At 36.8% G+C, this 22409-nt stretch overlaps 1 protein-coding gene and 1 long non-coding RNA gene across 3 annotated transcripts in view; one reads left to right on the top strand and one right to left on the bottom strand.

Moving 5' to 3' along the window:
• LOC131383794 (uncharacterized) overlaps positions 1–1006 on the bottom strand; it is a 196700-nt gene extending 195694 nt beyond the window's left edge. The window contains exon 1 of the long non-coding RNA XR_009214078.1: positions 844–1006. This is a non-coding gene — a long non-coding RNA (uncharacterized LOC131383794). The remainder of the gene's footprint in view (positions 1–843) is intronic.
• FAM174A (family with sequence similarity 174 member A) overlaps positions 1006–22409 on the top strand; it is a 47352-nt gene continuing 25948 nt past the window's right edge. Inside the window, exons 1-2 of one of the 2 annotated variants that reach the window (XR_009214076.1) lie at positions 1006–1648; positions 2195–2337. Coding sequence is in view for 1 of the 2 variants with exons in the window: in XM_032156753.2 (XP_032012644.1) it covers positions 1215–1648 (434 nt within the window). In the remaining variant the exon portion in view is untranslated. The remainder of the gene's footprint in view (positions 1649–2194; positions 2338–22409) is intronic. The other variant, XM_032156753.2, reaches the window with a different exon arrangement.

Raw genomic sequence — 22409 nt, 5'->3', positions numbered from 1 at the left:
TGAGTTTGCTGATTGACTTTACCCAAAGGAAAAGTAAATTTTCTCCTCCATGACAGGAGGTGGTTTTACAACTTGAAGCGAGAAGCCTACAACAGTTAGGCTCCTATCCTCTCACACAAAATAAGAGATGGCCCACTATCTTCCTTGCTGATTACATTTCAAAGGCATGATGGCTTTCCGTACCCTTGAGATAGTTTTCAATTACAAAACTGGCCAGAAGCTTTAAAAAATATTTACATCTGAAAAAGGAAGAGAAATAACTTACAATGATAAAGTTTTCTAAAGTAACTTTTTAAATATACTTTAAGTTCTAGGGTACATGTGCACAACGTGCAGGTTTGTTACATATGTATACATGTACCATGTTGGTGTGCTGCACTCATTTAACTCGTCATTTACATTAGGTATATCTCCTAATGCTATCCCTCCCCATATCCCCCACCCCACGACAAGCCCCGGTGTGTGATGTTCCCCATCCTGTGTCCAAGTGTTCTCATTGTTCAATTCCCACCTATGAGTGAGAACATGCGGTGTTTGGTTTTCTGTCCTTCTGATAGTTTGCTCAGAATGATGGTTTCCAGCTTCATCCATGTCCCTACAAAGGACATGAACTCATTACAAGCAAATGCTCTTTAGAAAGGGAGGTCAGGGACCCATAGGCGGAAAAAAGCCTGCTTAAAGCTTGTAATCAAGCTAAGGAAAACTAAGCCCTTCTGGCTTACAGATTAAATGTGTTATTGCAGTTTGACACCAATGAATTCAGATTATGAGTTTCCAAGCTCTCAGGGTTCCTGCATGAGAGAGCTGCTGTACATGTTACACAATCTCTTTTTGTCTACTTACTTTCTTATTACGCATCCTTGACCGCTCCTCACTAACAGTGAAAAGAGCAAAGCTTCCAGAACGCTCACGTCCTCGCTTTTTACACAAGTGCGCGTGCGCACTGGGCGCTAGGCCTCTGACGTCACTCAGTGCATCCCGCCCCTACAAGTTAGCAACCGAAGGCGTCCTTAGCAGCAGTGGCCGCTGAGATGTACGAACTTCCGGTTCTCCTGGCAGCTGCCACTGCTGTAGCTTCTGCCACCTGCCACGACCGGGCCTCTCCCTGGCGTTTGGTCACCTCTGCTTCATTCTCCACCGCGCCTATGGTCCCTCTTGGAGCCAGCGCGGCGGGCCCGGCGGCTCCCGGGTGGTGAGAGAGCGGTCCGGGAACGATGAAGGCCTCGCAGTGCTGCTGCTGTCTCAGCCACCTCTTGGCTTCCGTCCTCCTCCTGCTGTTGCTGCCTGAACTAAGCGGGCCCCTGGCAGTCCTGCTGCAGGCAGCCGAGGCCGCGCCAGGTCCTGGGCCTCCTGACCCTAGGCCACGGACATTGCCGCCGCTGCCACCGGGCCCTACCCCTGCCCAGCAGCCGGGCCGTGGTCTGGCTGAAGCTGCGGGGCCGCGAGGCTCCGAGGGAGGCAATGGCAGCAGCCCTGTGGCCGGGTTTGAAGCGGACGATCACGGAGGGAAGGTCGGGGAAGGCTCGGTGGGTGGCGGCCTTGCTGTGAGCCCCAACCCTGGCGACAAGCCCATGACCCAGCGGGCCCTGACCGTGTTGATGGTGGTGAGCGGCGCGGTGCTGGTGTACTTCGTGGTCAGGACGGTCAGGTGAGGCAAAGCCTCGATGGGGCACCCCATTGGGCCTGAGATACGCAGGCTGGTGATCTCCAGCAAGGCTGACTTCTGTGACCCTTTCCCCCTTTCCCAGCATCAGGTACTCCTGCTTAAGAATATGACATTGACTTTCTTAAAGGCCTGTTACCTTTGGGGCAATTTAAACCTATAACTAATTGCTGCCTTTTGTTTATAAATTAGTGCCCTACCTCCAAATCTCTTCATCTGACCTACAACCCACGTCAGCCTCAAAGGGCACCCTTTCTCTGAAGTGAGGATAATCTTTATTCCCTAGAATTTTGACTACTCTGTCTTGTAATACTTCTACCTTTCTAGTCTACATTTTTGTATGCCTAACTGGTCAAAATCTTGCCAGTCAGAATGCAAACTCTTTAAAGACAGGATATCTATTTAGTAGGTTTGTGAGTCTTACAAATTATTTGTACAATGCTGCCACTTAATAGGAAATCAATATATATTTGAGTGGATTAATAGTAATATAGAGGTGCCTTATGGATATTTTATTTTTATAAAATTCAGGAGAAGAAAAGTTCTTCCCTACTATCAGTGTTTCCTAGTATTGCCCTTTAAACTGCCACCTAAGTGGCAGAGAATCGCCTTCCTGAAGAGCTGACATACACAGCCAAGACCTCACCATTAGGAGAAGCCAGCAAAGAGATAAGGTGAGGGAAAGCTGTCTAGCAGTTTATATCATTATAAAGTAAGTGTAGAGGGTAGGTTTGCAGCTTATGTTTGTTTATTGTTTTCAAAATTCACTTTTTTCCTATAAATACCCTCTGTATTGTAATTTAACATATTTCTTTAAACTGATTATTTAAAGCAAAAGTTTCCTTTTAAACAAGTCGTTATTATCATGAATGGAAAACCAACATCACTTGGCTAGTTAAAAAATAGTGTAAGCCAGTGGTTCTTGACATGTGGGCCAGGGAGCCACACAGGTGGGAGTTTCACTTAGACTTCTTCAGGGCATCTACAGTATTAAAACTATTTTCAAAATAATACATTCTGTTACAGGCTTATAAGGTACAAATAGTTCATTGATATTGTTTCAGATTCCACATAGCAACTAATCTTTAAGAAACTGCTTGTCAAGTTTTGGTGTAGTAGTGTCATAAAGGAATAACCACTCATATATAAAAAGGCTATTAAAATATTTCTTTCCATTCCAAGTTTATATCTGTGTGAAGATGGAATTACTTTGTATGCTTCAACCAAACAACACATTGCAAAGGATTTAATGCAGAAGTAAATATAAAAATCTATCCATTTCCTATTTTTTGTTTCTATTTTTTGTCTATTCCTATCACCTTAAGCGAGATATTAAAGGGAATTGGAAATAAGAATCTAAATGCCATTCTTTTTACGTTTTTTCTTTTTTGAAAATATAGTTGTTTTTCAGAAAAGTTATGTTAACCTGTAATGTGTTTACTATTATTTTAAATCAGTTGATAAGTATAGGTTTTCTCAGGTTTAATTAATATGGTAAAGTTGATATGTGTAATTTACATAAATATAAGTTATTTTGGGTTCTTGAACAATTTTAAGAATGTAAAGAAATCCAAAACCACGGGTGTAAGCAATATTTGAGAACCACAGCTCTAAGAAATATTATTTGAGCTAGATATTGTTGGTTCACAAAGGCTAGCAAATCTGCACTCACACTCTGTGTTAAAAGCATATTACCACCAAACTGAGACTTTCTTCTTAATATAAAGAAAGATTAAAAGAATATTTAAACAAATTATTTTCCTCACTATATAATTGTTATTGACTGCTGTCTGTATATAGTTCCTATAAAAATGCATGGCCCCTTGAATGTTGTATCTCTTATACATAAAAATGATAGGTATAATGATAATTTGGGGGGAATATTCCTTTCTTGTTTTTCTCCTTTTGCTTCCACCTTTTTAATAATTTTAAATACACATATTTATTACCATTGATTTTCTGTCATTAATGTTGTAAAACTTGGACAGATACAGTCCTTCCAATATGATCCTATTGGATGACTCGGTAACATGATGTGTATTAACAGCCAAATTCTGAACTATGGCTAATAAAAACTGCATTCTTTAACCAGCATCTAACATATTCATGCAGTCCAAGTCCTACATTTAGTTGGCTGCCTGGCATCCAAAGCTTGAATGATGCTAACAATGTCTGGGCAGTGTTCCGAACTCATACTTTTTGCTTCCAGATTATGGTTTTCTTCATTATCTTGGTGAATGCTCATTTTGGCTCCCATTTTCAAACTATGTGTGACAGTGCACTGAAATTAGTTATTTGTGCCAAGGGAGAAGAATGGGCCAAAATCATTATTTTCTTAACTGATTTGAGGTGATGCAGAAAATATTTTACTTGTAAAATTTTATTACATTGAACTACATGAGACTTTCAAATAGTTTTGTTTTTATCTAATTCATTTATAATGAATATGTAGGTAATAATAACTTCCTTTTTGAGTCTGGAAACATTCCAAAGAACAGTCAGATTCTCACTGTAGAAATACAAAACATATATATATGTATGTGTGTATATATATGTGTGTGTGTGTGTGTGTGTGTGTGTGTGTGCGCGCACGCACAAGGAACACAGTAGGGACAAAGTAGACTGCCTAAAATGAACACTTAATCTCTATGAGAAGAGACTTGTCTGTCTTGTTCTCCCCTATATCCTCAGTGCTAAACGTCATGTGCAATATATGATGGGCACTGAATAAGCAGTTGCCTAATGGGTGAGCACTCTTCATGTATTATATTGCTGAACAGGTAGGTGGTAAGGATTTGGAAATTTAAGGATAATTGCTGTTTACTGACAGAACAAATAAATGTGAAGATCTCAATTAATACTTTTATTTCCTTCCTCTCAGTAGGACATTCTCTCCACAATAAAATGTATAAGGCCAGGGAGCGGGGGTGGGGGGAAATCACTCTAGATGGTTGTTAGTTTTAGCACGTATGGTAATTATATAAAGCAATTTTTGTCATAACCGAATAATGATTCTTGCCTTAAAAGCAGGGAATTATTTCCTTTTTCATGCCATGTCATTGTTGGTTTTTCATTTTTTTATTCAATTTGGTATATTGGAAGGAAATCAATGCTTAAAAGTTTAACCCTCTAGTTAAAAAAAAAAATCTATATGCTCTTTAGCAAGTCTCTTCCAATTTCAAGAAAATGTGGTGCTCATGCTCATATGGTGGAGATGAGCATGAAATTTATTATAATAGCCTTTATTTAAGCAGTCAATATTTATTCAACTGACCAGTACTGGGCACTGGGGATACAGTTTTGAGCAAAACAAACATTTCTGCTTCTATAACACTTGTATACTAGAGGAGCAGAGGGGCATTAACCAAATAATCACATAGATAAGTACATAAAGGATGCTATGAAAAGGCATTAAAATGCAGATCGTATTAATACATAGTATATAGGAAATACAGTACATTAATTTAATTTGAATGCTTACCCAACCCTATACGCTAAGACACAACGTTAGGTTTTTTCAAAGAACCATACTTTGTAACTGAAAGATTATTTTTGAGCTTTTACTTATCCTAATAGCTGATAGTTAATTGATAATTTGTGTGTCAGATATAATGCCACATACTTTATGTGCATTTTGAAATTCTTGCCAAAACCTTCAAAGTAGGTAATATCATTCTTACTGAGGAAATTTAGGCTGAGCAAGGTTAAATAACTTGCCCAAGGGTGCACATATAGGACCTGCCCAAACCCAGCTCTGCTGGAACTTACCTAACCTGTTCAACCATCATGCTGCTTCCTGTGATCATTTAAAGTAACCAATTTAAAGCGATATTGCACATAAAGATGGCTAGCTTATTTATGGAGAAAAATAAAGTGGATAGTATATGCCCAGTGCCTTTCTGTTTAAAACACATGATTTTGTTGGACGTTAAACCTCCAAATTTTACCTTTTTGAAAAGTAAGTTAACATTTACTGATCATCATGTTTGTGCCAAGGTGAAATAATTTTGTTTCCTACCTCAACTGCCTGCATTCCTTCCCTCATCCAAAGATTTTCTTGATTTGCTACACATAGTCAGGGAATGGTAATATTTTAAAGAAACCTCTGTTAATATGGTCACACATATTTCCACCTTAGTGGAGCAAGTCACTAACGATTTATGCATGTGAGTTTAATCACCATTTCTCTTTTGTCTGGTTACTTAAGAATATGAGTTGTTTTCTTTTTCTCCTAGAAGTCTTGTGGTTCCAGCCCTATTTATAAAATTATAAAACATCCATAGACATCACTTAATTTAAGCAAAACCAGGAGTACTTTTGACTATTTAATCAATTATGTATTTAGTGACTGTCACTAATTCAGTAAATATTATTTACCACCTATTCCGTGCCATTACTAAGCTCTGTGATGAGGGTTAGTGGTGCACAAGGAAAGTCCCTGCCTTCATGGAACCTCCATTATAATTGTTTATATCTCCTTGGAAAGTGGAGTTTTCCTAACATGTGTAAATTGTCCTGGTTTGTCATTATTTATTTAGCTAGTCAGTGTATGTCAAATGTTTTATATATAAAGAGACCCAGAAACTTGGAAATGTATTTAACAAGTACGAGTTCTCAAGTAATGAATATTTTTTTGCAAAGATGAAACTTCCCTTCACAAAATGTTTACTCATACACCTAAAATATTTTAAAGTGTCAAGTTAGTTTGCTATGTGGTCAAGTGCCAAAATAACAAGATGATGACATAACTGATATGTCAGGGATCATAATCCCTGATATGATTATCATATCATAAGTAAAGTGATAATAGAATGCTCTGTTTTTAAGTGATATTTGTTATGTATGCAGTTCTGGGAGGTAAAAGTAGAGATGTACTAGTTTGTTGGGGGCGTTGAGGCCAGAGCAATGCTTGCTCATGTAATGCCACACATGGACATTGATATCTATACGGGGTAAATGTATGAGACTACCTGCCCTGATACTGTCCACTTTAGGCACTGCCTAGTGATCTCAAGAGCTAAGGAGATCTTTGCTTCACCACATCAATAGCCATTTGCTTGTATGACACCCTGGCTCAGGAGATTTGTAGGACAATGCTGAATGTGGACTATGTAAAGAAGTAGTTTGACAAGTTATCGTATTGGCCACCTTTAAACCCACACAAATCTGTTTCTGATAAATTCGAATGACTGTTATATCTCTCAAACTTCTGAATATTAGGGCTTCAAAGATAATAAAGACATCATATTTGTCTTCAAGGAGCTTATCTAGTGAAGGAGTACCACTGCTTTTTGTGGTAATATACTAAACTTTTGAGAATATGGCAGCAAGAGATCAAGCTATTTGGAGAAGGCTGCTCTTAAATATCATTCCTATTAGACAAAGCCATCTGAAAAGCCACTTAATAGCATAACAAAAACTATTATATTTTTGTAGAAGACTAAATATTATCTCTAATCAGCATAAATCTTTTACAAACTTGCCCTGTAACTGAATGTATTTTCAGTTGACCTTTTCTGCTTGGATATATTTCATTTCACTCTTAACTGTGCAGGCAGGGAGAAGTATTGGATGACAGCTGTAGAAAGGGGTCCACTTAAGAATGGACTATCAAGTCTTGTTTAAATGCCATTAGTGGGGAAAGAGCCAGTACAGAAGGAAATATTGAAGATATGGGAAAGGAAGACACCTAAGAAGACATGAAGGAGGGAATCTAAATAAAGCTCTTGTCACAGGACAGGAGAGAGATTTTCCATTGAAATGTTCCCATTTCCATGCCTTTCATTCTCTCTTATGCTTTTTGTAGTCTGGCTTCTAATTCTACCACTCTAGAATTACTCATGCAGAAGATGATTAATAAGCACATTGTCTCAGTTTCATGGATATTTTCCCCTCTTTTCTGTAGCACTCAGTGCACTGGTTCGTTCTTTGATTTCTGAGACATCTCTTCTGATTTTCTTCTTACCTCCTTGAGTATTTCATGCCCAGCTTCTTCATGAATTTCTTATTCCATGAACTCTTCTTCCTAATTAGGACTCTTCTACAAGCTAATGTCTGGAGAGCAGGGCCTCTATCTTACTCATCTTTGGTCCTTAAAGCCCCAATCTGATTCCTAGAATACAACGAGATGCATTGAATTTTTGTGGAAGAGAATGACTTTCACCTCCCAACTGACAGTGTTTTCTGGGCCCTGCTTTCACTGTCCATGTTCCCTGGGTGATGCATCCAAAATTCATATCCTTAATGGCCACCTCTAAGCTGTTAATTACTTTCTGAGTTACAGACATGTATAGCCAGCCAACTTCTTACTGGATAGATGATTCAGACTTGTTTTCAAGTTTAAGCTTGAAACAATATTTTTATCCCTGGACAAATCTTGCCGCACTCTCTTTAGAAGGTGAATAACATCATCATCTACACAGTTTCTCAAACTAGAAACCTAAGTCATCCCATGTCTCTCTTTTGCTTACCATTCAAATACAGTCATCCAATTTCAATTGCTAAATATTTCTTGACTATATTACTGCTTTGTGAGCTCAATTGACCTTAAATTAGTTTAGGTTCACATCACTAGATTATTGTGCTATTGTTTCTAACTTTTCTCCACTTCACCTGTCTCTCTCTCAATTTACCTTCAACACTGAACAGATGGTGTTCCCTCTGAGATGTAAATCTGTCATACTATGTGTGCTTATAATCCTTTATTGCTACACTGTCCAATATGGTAGCCAGTAGGTACAGGTGGCTATTTAAAAACTTATGTTACCTGGGCACCGTGGCTTACGTTTGTAATCCCAGCACTTTGGTAGGCCAAGGTGGGAGGACCTCCTGAGTCCAGGAGTTTGAGACCAGCTTGGACAATATAGTGAGACCCTGCTTATTATATATTTATATATATAACATTCATACACATATATGTGTAGGGGGTATATGTGTGTGTGTGTATATATATGTGTGTGTGTAATATATATGTATATACACATACTAGGTATAGTAGTGCAGGCCTGTAAGTTCCAGCTGTTTGAGAGGCTAAAGTGGGAGGATCATTCAAGCCTAGGATATCAAGACTGCAGTGTGTCATGATCACACCACTGCACTCCACCCTTCATGACAGAGCAAGACCTTGTCTCAAACAAAGTTAATGAAAAATCAAATGTAAAATTCCAGTCCATTAGATATACTAGCTGCATTTCTTTTATTTATTTATTTATTTATTTAGAGACAAAGTCTGGCTCAGCTCACTGCAGCCTCTGCCTCCCAGGCTCAAGCCATCCTCCCACCTCAGCCTCCCAAGTAGGTTGGACTGCAGGCACACGCGACCACACCCAGCTATTTATTGTATTTTTTATAGAAATTTGGTTTTGCCATGTTGCCCAAGCTGGTCTTGAACTCTTGAGCTCAAGTGATCTGCCTGCCTTGGCCTCCTAAAATGCTGGGATTACAGGTGTGAACCACTTCATCCAGCCAACTAGCCACAATTTAAGGGCTAAATAATCACATGTTGTTAGTGGCAACTGTATTGGACAGAACAATGCAGAACATGTCCATCATTGCAGGAAGTTCTATTGGGCAGCACAATTCTATGGCATTTCATGGGATAAATGTTCATACTCTTTGGTATTTAATTAGCTCCTTAATCAGATTTTTTTGTTTTTTTTGACATGGAGTCTCCCTCTGTCACCCAGGCTGCAGTGGAGTGGCACAGTCTTAGCTCACTGCAACCTCCATCTCATGGATTCAAACGATTCTCCTGCCTCAGCCTCCCTGAGTAGCTGGGACTACTGGCCATCATTTTTTATTTTATCTTGTCTTCCAGTCTCTAGTGAACTATATTTTTATGGAAGTATATTTTTCAAGGATGGAATTCTTTGCATTCTTTCTTTATTCTCTTGTTTAACTCCTGGTTGTCTTTGAAGATGAAATGGAACATGTACTCTACTGGGAAATCTCTGTGATTCCAGGCCATTTTGAGAATACCTGTGTTATGACATTATTTCCAGTGGACTATAATAGTTGTTAATGTTTCCGTCTTCTTTTCTACACTGTTTGCTTTTTATGCCTTATTTAGAAAATAGTAGATTTTCACATGTTTTCTGAATTAATATCAAAAGGAAATAAGAAATAATGTATCAGGCTGGGCATGGTGGCTTATGCCTATAATCCCAGCATTTTGGGATGCTGAGGCAGGCAAACTGCTTGAATCCAGGGGTTGAGACCAGCCTGGGCAATATAGTGAGACTTCATCTCTACTAAAAAGAAAAAAAGAAAAAATTAGCTAGTTTTGGTGACCTGTGGCCCCAGCTACTCAAGAAACTGAAGTGAATCACTGGAGTCCAGGAAGTCAAGGTCGTACCCCTGCATTCGTACCCCTGCATCCCAGAAACAGATGAAGTCAAGGTCATACCCCTGCATTTGTACCCCTGCATCCTGGAAACAGATGAGATCCCGGAGAGAGAGAGAGAGAAGAGAGAAGAGAGAGAAGGAGAGGAGAGAGGGGAAAAAGAGAAGAGAGAAAGATACAGGAAAAGAATAAAAAAGAAATAATGTATATGAAATCAAAACATGTAAATGAAGATTAGAAATGTGAGGTAGCTGTGTGAGAGAGGTGTTAACATCAATCCTGCAATAATGTAGTCATTTTAACTCATTTCAATTCCATACTGGAGCCTCATGATATATGCTTGCACAGAGAAGTCAATTTATTTAACAGGTGTATATTTGCATGTATTTACCCAAGATAATGTGCAGATGATTCATCAGTGTATATCTAACATGACTGCAGTCCTCAGGGTGTCAGAGTACAGCCAGAAAATGCATTCCTCTGTAATTGATAGAGGTTGAATGTGGGACAAAATGGAGAAACTAGATTGAGATGCTTCTGGTTAGTTATTGCAAAGTTTTTCTGAAAACAAAATCAATAGCATTTGAACATTACTGTCAACTGGTAGCAATGCTCAGGTGGTATCTACCAATACACTCTACCAGTGTTTCTGGACCCATTGCTACAGCAAGCATCTATTCTGACTAGATGGTCCTTATGCACTGTCAGTTGTTAAATAGCTAAATATCTTGAGTATCACCTCTACTCCTACTCTTCAAAGTTCTTGAGTTCTTTTGTCATGATCTCCAGTGCCCATTGTAGTATTTCTCTTCTATATTATTGCATTTGATTCTAATTTTATTTTTGGTGAAGACTACATTTAAAAAATTGCTTAGGTTTGATCTTTTCTAAAATATGAGAAATATGGTAAAATGTTGAAATTGGGTTGAAAGATATGTTGGTAATTTGCATTGTTCAGTATGATATAAAACATATCTAGAGAAATACTTAAATCATAAATTGAGAATCTTATAGTAATTGAAGTTACTTTCTTAAGAAATCAGGTTTTTCTTGGCGTTTTTGGAGAGATTTTTATTGCTATATTCTTTAATAATCCTTTTTTTTTCTGGAAGAAGAAATTGGTATAGAGTTGAAAATTCGTAGAAGAACATGAAGATATTGACTGTTGTAAGATTTTGGTTGGCATGTAATGTCAATTCTTTCTGTATAGCCAAACTGTATTATGTTTTTGTAATGTAAAAGGGGTAATATATACTATGGTTTGACTTTAGTTATACTGTAATTTTATGTATTCACCAGTCATCTCAATAGTAAAGCAAAACATCCAAAAGATAAAACTGTCTCTATGTTTCTGTGCTAATTAATTTACATACATATGAGTATATGTGTAATTTTCCATGCATGCCTTTATTCCTCTAATTAATATGATAGTTTGTTTTAACTTTCTTTTATTACTGAAATCTATAGAACATAAATTCACATTAATATATGTCAGATGTTAATAAAACATATGGCATAATTATAACCTTGTGTTATCACTTATAATTCTTGTTTAAAGGAACTATTATTTTTCCTGTCACTATGTATACTGTAGACACCTTAAATTTATATAGATGTATACAAAAAACTTTATACAATTATTTGATAAATGTTATTTCAGCCTCAACTCTGAGGTGAGTAGATAATTTTTCAAATTGGGAAACTGATATGAGAAGCTATGTATTTTAATCAGGATAGTGCAAGCTACAGTTGAACAAACAACTTCAATCTAAATGACTTAATACAATAAAATTCTATTTTTCCTTTAAGAAAATTCAGCTGCAGATTTGGGCTATCCTCCAACACAGTTGTCCTCCATGTGGTAACAGCAATTTAGCTGGCTTTAATGTTTGGTCTTTTATGCCAACATATGTCCTTCACAGTTGTCAGAGCTTGGTGAGAGACACCAGAGAATGCACAGGAGCTTTCAAATGCCTTAACCTAGAAAAGGCACAATTACATCTGTTCACGTTTTATTGACCAGTCCTAGTCATGAGCCTACTATGGGAAGTGAATAGGTACTATGTGTGGGGGGGCAGGGGGAGGGAGGTCAAGATTTGATGAACACTAATAATATCTACCATATGAAGTGATAGACCAAAGGTCATATTGCTGGAAGAGTGCCCAAGCTCCTGAAGAACTCAGATTTGGAACTCCACTTTTGCCATTTCTTCTACATTATTCAGTGAGTTCTTGAAGTGATTGATTGATTATATTTTTACTCTTTCATTGGTATGAATTTGCATCTTATGAAATAGTAAAACAAATTTCTATTGAGCCTGGAAATAATACACAGTAAATACTTTTGCCATTAGCTTGATCTGCACTATCTCCCTGTGCTATCTTTTAAGTTATATGCACTATACCAGATACACATTGATACCCATTGCAAAACTATCCCAATTCTTCAAAAAGTGATGCTGCCATAAACAGTCAACGAAATGTTTCTACTCTTTAATTACCTGTTCTTATTTTCTTCTCGCTGTCCACTGCTTACTGTGTATATTTTTTTCTATCCTATAGCTTCTGGCTTCTCTGAGTTTTTGCTTTCTTTTGATCTACTATGACTTGTCATTCTCTTTATTCTATATAATGTCATTTTGACTCCTTTAGTCTTTATCACCCATTAAAACTGCCTCATGTTCCTGTGTGTGTATATATGTGCATATTTTCTTCCATATTGACTTCCCAAAGTTGATACTCCTATTGGTTTATCTTATCTTTGTAGGCTAGGCCACATCATCCATCACAATCTAGCCTAGGGACTGACAGTCCTAGTTAAGAAAGGTGTTCATCCCAGGCTTGTATTAGTTTTCAGTGGGAGTAAGTGATTTTTCATGGTAGAAAACATGATTAACCATTTCTGCCCATTCATAAAAAAAAGTATGGGTGGAGTAGTTTTTCTGAGGACTAGGGACAGTGGACATGACAGATTGCATGATGTGTCTTGTGCATTGTTTTAATAATGTAGATTTCCATATTTTTAATGGTGGGATCCTAATATATAAACTAACTAAAAGCAACAATGCACTGATTGGCCACACCTCCACAGAAACCTAGGACACTGAAGAGCCCAGTTTGAAAACAGTCATGTTTTTCAATTTGGGCTGCCAAATCTCTGAGAGAATGTTATGGAAATTATGTGATGATCTACAAGGAGATGGGAACACTGTGCTAAGCTGAGAAAACAAGTATCAAATGAAGCTATGAAAAGTTAGTGAGCTTTTTGGTGGCGACGTTATTTTAGATTGAAAATTGCCGATAAAACATTTGATTGGTTTATTCAAAGTGGACGGATTGCTGATAGAACCTGCCTGAAAGATTCTTAAAGAGTATCACTATGAGTATATACATCCAAATGATATACAGTAGCAGTGTGGCTCAGAGAAACTAATATGTTAAGTGTCCTTATCATTTAGGAGGTTTTTAGCTATAAATAATAAAATATCCAATTAAAAGTGAGTTAAACCCAAGGAAATATTTTTTTGTTGTCATTTACTTATCATGTATATGAACAGGCCCAGGTTTGGTTCACTGGCTTTGGGAGATTATTAAGAATTCCAAATTTTTCCACCCTTGCCTTTCTATAGGATGGCTACCTCTGCTTTAAATATTCTGTTCTCACTCAATAGTATCTTAAGCAGGAAGGAGGGAAGGGACTATGAACGGAGGCCTTCTGTATGCTTTTGTTTTGTTTTTTAATCAGGGAGAAAAATCTTTCCTGGAAACCCCACTACCAGAGACATCCCGTTCCATCTCATTTGTCTGAACTGCTTCATCTGCTTACTCCTAGACAATGGCTGGCAAAAGGAAAATTATATTTTCATGATTGGTCTGAATCAATTATTATGCCCATTATGTACTCCTTAGGGCTGGGCTCAATTGCCCTCTAAACAAAATCATGGTTCTGTTAAGCCAGAAGAAGAAAGTTGCCTCTAAACAAAGCAGATTCTATTACAGTGATCAAAATTAAGAGAGAGATTCATCAGAACAACAACTAATCAAAACAACATAATTGTACTTGTTAATGCAAGTAGCTGCCAAGTTATTATTATTATTATTATTATTATTATTACTACTACATAAGGATGAACTAGAAAATATGGCTCAACTAAAACAATTATCTAGTTTGGTATATTGTGAGGTAGTTGTTTTGAAGATTAGCAGACTGTTTTCACCTAATTTTTTGACCTTCATTAAAATTACTTAGATTCATTAGGAATACATTTTGTCTCAATATTTTAAAACTCAGACTCAGTAGTCAACTTACTCGTGTATGAATCTTAGCTCTACCATTCACTGTCTCACATTTAATTTTCTCTAATTTCTGCCTTTCTGTGGATGAAATTAAGGTACTTAACCTATAGGATTATTATGAGGATCAGATAATATTTATGAGCTGTTTAGCTTAATGCCTGGCACATGTGCATGCGCAGAAAACATCAGCTTTTCATAATCACATGCTTTTACATCTAGAATTCAAATTACAATTTATCTGAGGAGTTTTACTATAATGTTTTTAATACCTCTGTCTCATAAACTATTAATATTCACTATTTTCATTTTTATACTTTTTCTCACTTATGAAATAGAAGCTTTAAATATGTATACAAATATTGTTATGTATTATAAATATATGTATATTTGTATTATGTATAACTTAAATCTCTCTCTGTATTTATATATACATATATGTATCCATGTATATACCTCTGTGGTACCTGACTGCTAAAGCTATAATCAGCAAGATGGTAGAACTGACAGGGCTGTAGATAGAGTCAGTGTAAGGGGAATAAAAGGAGATTATAGGATAATTCTGAAAGGATTGGTCATAGAACCAGTGAGAGGCTACAAAGGATGAATCTTGGGGGTACTGAACTGTAGATAGAACTTTAAGGTTGATTGGGAAATAAATCCATGCTGAACTTTTAGAAATGGAGGTCAGAAGAATTATCAAGTCTCACATCCTGAGCCTTAGGTCCTAAAAGGGAAGACAAAGAAATCCATGTCAAGACAGAGAGGAGATATGACAAGGAAACTATGTGTTACATACTTTCATATGGAATACTTCAAAGCCAAACTATATCACATTGATTTAGGATTTACTTTACCTGGGAGTGTCTGCCAACATGCCCTCAATAGGAGACAAACCTAATCACAGGAAGTGATTGTGTGTACTGAGAGAAAAGGTGTCTATCAAGGAAAACAAGGTTGCAGTGTCCTGAACATACATGAACATGCTTTCGATTTTTTTTTTTTTTTGACCTTTGGGTGTTAGCAGTAAACACTTCATTAGAATTCAGCAGTAGCAGGATACCTCGTTGAAGGAACTTTCTAGTTAAGGATGCACGTGGTCAAGATTGTGATAGGGACAGCTGGATAACCGTCAGGCTAATAGAGAGGGCTTTGTAAAAAATATGAAAAAATGCTAAAGGAATTCAAAACTACAATAATCTGCGAACTTCAACATGGAGTCACATACATTTTAATAGCTCCTGAGAGTTTATATCAAGGTCAGTAATTATAATGATCCTGAGAGGTTAAAAAGAGACTTTTAAAATATCTCATTTTCTTCTGTATAGGATGGCAGGAATATCTTTAGCATTGAATATGGTTCCATATAGAATGCTGAGAAGTTGAAAGTAGTACAAAAAGCCAGTTTGGCTTTTGAAAGGATAAACTTCAGTTATTCATACTGTATATGAGGAAAACTGTGTTTTTAGAATATGGTAAATTTGCATACCAAAAGGACAAAAATAAAACTCCCCAGCATAGGATACAAGCTAAATATTAGGGATTCTAGTTGGGTTAGAGTATGACAGTTGCCTGGATCATGCCTAAAACATCCTAAATGAAATCTTAGAGCTCCTGATGTGAGTACATGTTTAATATATTTAAATATTCTAGTACTTTTTTTGTTCGTCCTGAGTCAGAAAGCTGTTACCTCCAGAGGTCCATATTACGATTTTAAATTTGGCTAGCTCCCTTAGATTTTGTTGTGGTATGTATCTGGAAACGATGTTCTTTCAGGCTTGTTTTATTCCAAGGGTGATAATTTATATATAAAAATTTAGATATCTTTCTTATACAGAGAAAATAGAAGATATATTGCAAATCTATGTATTTTAGTCAATTTGTTTAGCAATATTTATCAGGCATCAACTTTATGGCAGAAGTTGTGTGCTGTGGCTACTGTGGTGAGTAAGAACAGGTACAGCTCCTGCTGTCATGGAATCAAATGTCTGGTAGGGATGACAAATAGTTACTTAAATAAGTATACAAGTGAACTTTTCATAAGCACTTTAAAGGACATGTATATAGTTTCAGTGGAAGCCAATAGTAGAGGTTTGTGACCTAGTTAGGTAGAACAGAAAAGGGTTTCCTGAGGAAGTTATATTTAAGCTGACAGCTGAAAAATGAGCAGGCATTCACACAGCAGTATTGTGGTAGGTGAGAGAAGAGTGTAAGGCCAATGGCAGAGAAAGCATGGCCATCATGAGGAACTGAGAGAAGGAATGTGGAGTGGAATGTGGAGCAAAGAACAAGATGAGGCTAAAGATGAAAGTATGAGCCATCCTGTGCTCATCTTTGTAGGCCATATATTATAGACTGATTACTTAATGTTGAGTAATAGGAAATCATTGAAGGTTTTAGAGAAGAAGGGAAGGTTAATGGATAACCGGAGTGGTAGAGATATTGAATTAGGAAGCTATTTTAGTCAGCAGAGGAAGAGATGATAGGATAGCAGTGGTATGGTGAAGCAATATAAATGAATTTAAATTATTTTTAGGAAGTACAATCAATAATACCTTGTGATTGTGGCAGCCATGGAGATACACTAATCAGCCCTCCATTCAAGAGAACATGCTACAGGAAGCAAAGTTGCTTGACATCCTCCTGCTGTCACAGATTTGGGTCCATCACAGCATCCATGCCAGGACAATAACCCCTAAACTTGTCCCGAGCTGATGACTGAGTGGAGCACAGCCTGGCCATCCTGACTAACAGGGAACTCCGCTAATGGGCAACCTTTGCTTACAAGCATGCCACTGGCCTGGTGAAGACTCTCCCAGAACTGCACTGCAAGCTATAGCTCCTTCTAGCTGGTCATCCTTCCTTTCCACTCTTTCACAGGTGTCAGACCTCTATTACTCTTTGTAAGATCTCCTTATTTTCCCTTTTCTCTCTCTCTTTATCCTTCACAGGCCCTTCCCTAACAATTCTCTTGTATTCTATATTAATTTGTTAGAGCTATTGCAAAAAAGTACAAGTGGGCTGGCTTAAACAACAGAAATTTATTGTCTCACAGTTCTGGAGGCTAGAAATCCAAAATCAAGGTACTGGCAGGGCTGGTGCCTTCTGAGGTCTGTGAGGGAAGGATCTGTTCTTGGCCTCTCTTGATCTTTTTGATGATATTTTCATGTTCACATGGCGTTCTGCCTGCGTGCGTGTCTGTCTCCAAAATTTCCCTGTTTATAAGGACATCAGTCACATTGAATGAGGGCCTACCTTAATGATCTCATTTTAACTTGATTACCTCTATAAAGACCTTATTTCTAAATAAGGTCACATTTTGCAGTACCGGGGATTAGGACTTCAACATATGAATTTTTGGAAGACACAGTTCAACCTGTAACATGCAGACACATCCCTTATTAGTATCTGATTCTTGAAGAAGTGGAACTGACAACTGATGGATTAGGTTGTAGAAATGGGGAATAAAGATGAGAATGATGTCAAATTGGTCAAAAGAATTTTTACTATGTGTCATATATTCAATTGGGTTGGACTTCCTGATGAAAAGTATAGACAACTACAATTGTGGTTCACTAATTTTTATTCATTTATGTTTCAGCGGTAAAGAAAGTTTCACCTTTATTCTTGGTCACTAGTTTACTTTTTTCTAAGAATAGTCAAGAAAAAAATTTTATTTTAGTTATAGATTATTATTCACTGTTTCCTTGTTATGTCTAACCACATGAGGGAGTGTGTATATGTGTGTGTATAGTAAATAATATATTCCTCAGTCTAGCTTTGAATGTGCTATAAAAGAAATTAAGGAATAATATTACCCTACAGATGCTTAGTTAAAAAAAAAAAGAAGAGAAAAAATCAAATCAGGTAGATACGGCAAATTACAGCAAACTTAAATCAGGTGGATATTTCAAGCTACAGCAAGTTACATTGATCGGTGTTCTGCCTTTCATACAGCAGTGAAATGAAATGGAATTTTATTCTGTTGTGTTTATTTATGTGGCATCATATATTTCTACATAAAATTTTATCAAGCTTACTTTAGTGGTTTAGTTTTATTTTGATTCTCTAACTTATATACATGTTATTGGAAGAGAAATAGTTCTTACCAACCTGAGTGTATTGGAACATTAAGGAATCTGCATCTGTATTAAGGCAGCTATTTGAATATTAATTTGAATACCTAGAAAGCATCTGACTAGGATCATTTATCTGTGCATACCAGGTGATGAGTGAATATAATTCTATATGAATAACCATATAGCTTTTTCCTTTTGCCTGCTCAGGCTTCCATACTTTCCTCTGTACAAATTTGTAGATAAAGTCTCCATTTTTATTTTCATTAGAAGCTGGCAAAATTTGTTTCTATATTTCCAAATGCATTTACTATGTCTAGTAGAAAAGTGTGCATATCTTTGTCTATATCTACATGTGCGTGTATTATATATATGTAATTCTCAACACACATATAGATGAGTTTGGGTGTCATGAGCCTAATGAAGACATTCATTTGTAAGAAAAGAACTGTGGCTATTAAAATTGCATAGATATTAAAGCTCTGCTTTTTCTTTTGTTTAAAAATAATACACAATGCATATTAAAAGACAAAGTAGCCTTTTTACTTAAAATTTTGGTGTGTTTTAATTTTTATGCTTAATGTTTGTTAGTATTTTCGGTAGTGTTTGTTGAATCACCCAAGTTATTTGAAAGCTTTGAAATTGCTTTTTTTTTGTTCCTTGAGATGAATCACCCCATATAGTAATACAGTGTGTGTGTTTTATTATAGTTGATGTTTTTATGTGGACATGTAGCTGTATGACCACGTAATTATCACTGCCTATAACTTTGGACTGAGCAAAGACATTTTTAGAGAAATTACCTTTCTAGTTTAAATTTTATTTAATAATATATAGTATTTTTTACTCATTCTTGGATAAGTCAGTACATATACTAAAACAGTAAATTCATTTAGATTTGAACTGCATTACCCATTTATTTGATGCCTAACAACATTCTATTTTTATATATGAAATAGGTTCTTGTTTCTAAAGAGTTGGATTCATTTTTAGAAGATAGTATTTACATACACATTTAAATTAAACGATAGAATAAAGAATAAAATGTTCAAACCAATGCAGCCAAATGTTTAGGCTATACACAAATAGGGAAAATAGTATTATTAGGCAAATTAGTTTGACCACTCATTGTAAGATTAGGAATCGTTAAAGACTTTGAATGTAGAGACGAACATCAGATGAGCTGAATGTTAAAGTCCTTAAGCTCTACATTCATATCATTTTTGTTTGTTTGTTTTGAGACTAGCCAACATGTCCTGTGACTAACAATGACAGGTTAACATATTGACTCTTTGATATATATGACCTGGGAGAATCTAGTTTATTTCCAAAAATAATTTCACATGACATTAACTTCATTGATTAAAAATGTCAGAATGTTTGGAACCCATATGGTTTCAAAAACTGAGCAAAAGACTGACAAAAGGAAAGAGAAATTATAACTCTCAATATCCTTAACTTATATTTCCAACTAGTTTCACTCACTCTTATGTAATCACTTTTTAAAATGAAACAATTGCATGCAGATATCATTAAATGATATGTTTCAAAAGCACCAATAGTAAACTGAGTTCCCTCTATTTTTCTATCTTTTTTTTTTTTTTTTTTTTTTGAGACAGAGTCTTCACTCTGTCACCCAGGCAGGAGTGCAGTGGTTTCATTTCAGCTTAGTGCAGCCTCTGCCTCCCAGGTTCAAGCCATTCTCCTGCTTTAGCTTCCCGAGTAGCTGGGATTACAGGCGCACACCACCTTGCCCAGCTCATTCTTGTATTTTTACTAGAGACAGGATTTCACCATGCTGGCCAGGCTGGTCACGAACTCCTGATGATCCGCCTGCCTCAGCCTCCCAAAGTGTTGGGATTACAGGTGTGAGCTACCACACCCGGACTATTTTTCTATTTCTACTTTCTAAAGACAATACATTTATTGTTTCTTTTCTTTGTTTGCTAATTACTTTCATAAGTCTAAATCAGAGGTTAGCAAAGTATGGCCCACCGGCCAAATTCCTTCTTCTGATGTTTTTGTAAGGCCTAAGAGCTAAGAATGTTTTATCTATCTGTCTATCTATCTATCAATCATCCATCTATATATTTTTAAGGGTGGTAAACAAAACGAAAATTTAAATGAATATGTAGTAGAGTGTGTCCTACAGAGCATAAAATACTATCTAATTTTTTTTTCATTTGGGATGGGTTGCTTAGCTTTTTTTTTTTTATTATACTTTAAGTTTTAGGGTACATGTACACAACATGCAGGTTTGTTACATATGTATACATGTGCCACGTTGGTGTGCTGTACCCATTAACTCATCATTTAACATTAGGTATATCTCCTAATGCTATCCCTCCCCCCTCCCCCCACCCCACAACAGGCCCTGGTGTATGATGTTCCCCTTCCTGTGTCCATATGTTCTCATTGTTCAATTCACAGCTATGAGTGAGAACATGCAGTGTTTGGTTTTTTGTCCTTGCAATAGTTTTCTCAGAATGATGGTTTCCAGCTTCATCCATGTCCCTACAAAGGACGTGAACTCATCATTTTTTATGGCTGCATAGTATTCCATGGTGTATATGTGCCACATTTTCTTAATCCAGTCTATTATTGTTGGACATGTGGGTTGGTTCCAGGTCTTTGCTATTGTAAATAGTGCCACAATAAACATACGTGTGCACGTGTCTTTATAGCAGCATGTTTTATAATCCTTTGGGTATATACCCAGTAATGGGATGGCTGGGTCAAATGGTATTTCTAGTTCTAGATCCCTGAGGAATCGCCACACTGACTTCCACAATGGTTGAACTAGTTTACAGTCCCACCAACAGTGTAAAAGTGTTCCTATTTCTCCACATCCTCTCCAGCACCTGTTGTTTCCTGACTTTTTGATGATCGCCATTCTAACTGGTGTGAGATGGTATCTCAATGTGGTTTTGATTTGCATTTCTCTGATGGCCAGTGATGATGAGCATTTTTTCATGTGTCTTTTGGCTGCATAAATGTCTTCTTTTGAGAAGTGTCTTTTCATATCCTTTGCCCACTTTTTGATGGGGTTGTTTGGTTTTTTCTTGTAAATTTGTTGGAGTTTATTGTAGATTCTGGATATTAGCCCTTTGTCAGATGAGTAGGTTGCGAAAATTTTCTCCCATTCTGTAGGTTGCCTGTTCACTCTGATGGTAGTTTCTTTTGCGGTGCAAAGGGTCTTTAATTTAATTAGATCCCATTTGTCAATTTTGGCTTTTGTTGCCATTGCTTTTGGTGTTTTCGACATGAAGTCCTTGCCCATGCCTATGTCCTGAATGGTATTGCCTAGGTTTTCTTCTAGGGTTTTTATGGTTTTAGGCCTAACATGTAAGTCTTTAATCCATCTTGAATTAATTTTTGAATAAGGTGTAAGGAAGGGATCCAGTTTCAGCTTTCTACATATGGCTAGCCAGTTTTCCCAGCACCATTTATTAAATAGGGAATCCTTTACCCATTTCTTGTTTTTGTCAGGTTTGTCACAGATCAGATGGTTGTAGATATACAGCATTATTAATGAGGGCTCTGTTCTGTTCCATTGGTCTATATCTCTGTTTTGGTATCACTACCAAGCTGTTTTGGTTACTGTAGCCTTGTAGTATAGTTTGAAGTCAGGTAGCACGGTGCCTGCAGCTTTGTTCTTTTGGCTTAGGATTGACTTGGCAATGCGGGCTCTTTTTTGGTTCCGTATGAAGTTTAAAGTAGTTTTTTCCAATTCTGTGAAGAAAGTCATTGGTAGCTTGATGGGGATGGCATTGAATCTGTAAATTACCTTAGGCAGTGTGGCCATTTTCACAATATTGATTCTTCCAACCCATGAGCATGGAATGTTCTTCCATTTGTTTGTATCCTCTTTTATTTCATTGAGCAGCAGTTTGTAGTTCTCCTTGAAGAGGTCCTTCACGTCCCTTGTAAGTTGGATTCCTAGGTATTTTATTCTCTTTGAAGCAATTGTGAATGGGAGTTCACTCATGATTTGGCTCTCTGTTTGTTGTTGGTGTATAAGAATGCTTGTGATTTT

This window comes from Hylobates moloch, unplaced genomic scaffold (genome assembly GCF_009828535.3).
Source record: "Hylobates moloch isolate HMO894 unplaced genomic scaffold, HMol_V3 SCAFFOLD_6, whole genome shotgun sequence".
Lineage (NCBI taxonomy): Eukaryota > Metazoa > Chordata > Mammalia > Primates > Hylobatidae > Hylobates > Hylobates moloch.
Note: the sequence above shows the minus strand (reverse complement) of the source record. Positions and strands in the feature narration are given on the sequence as shown.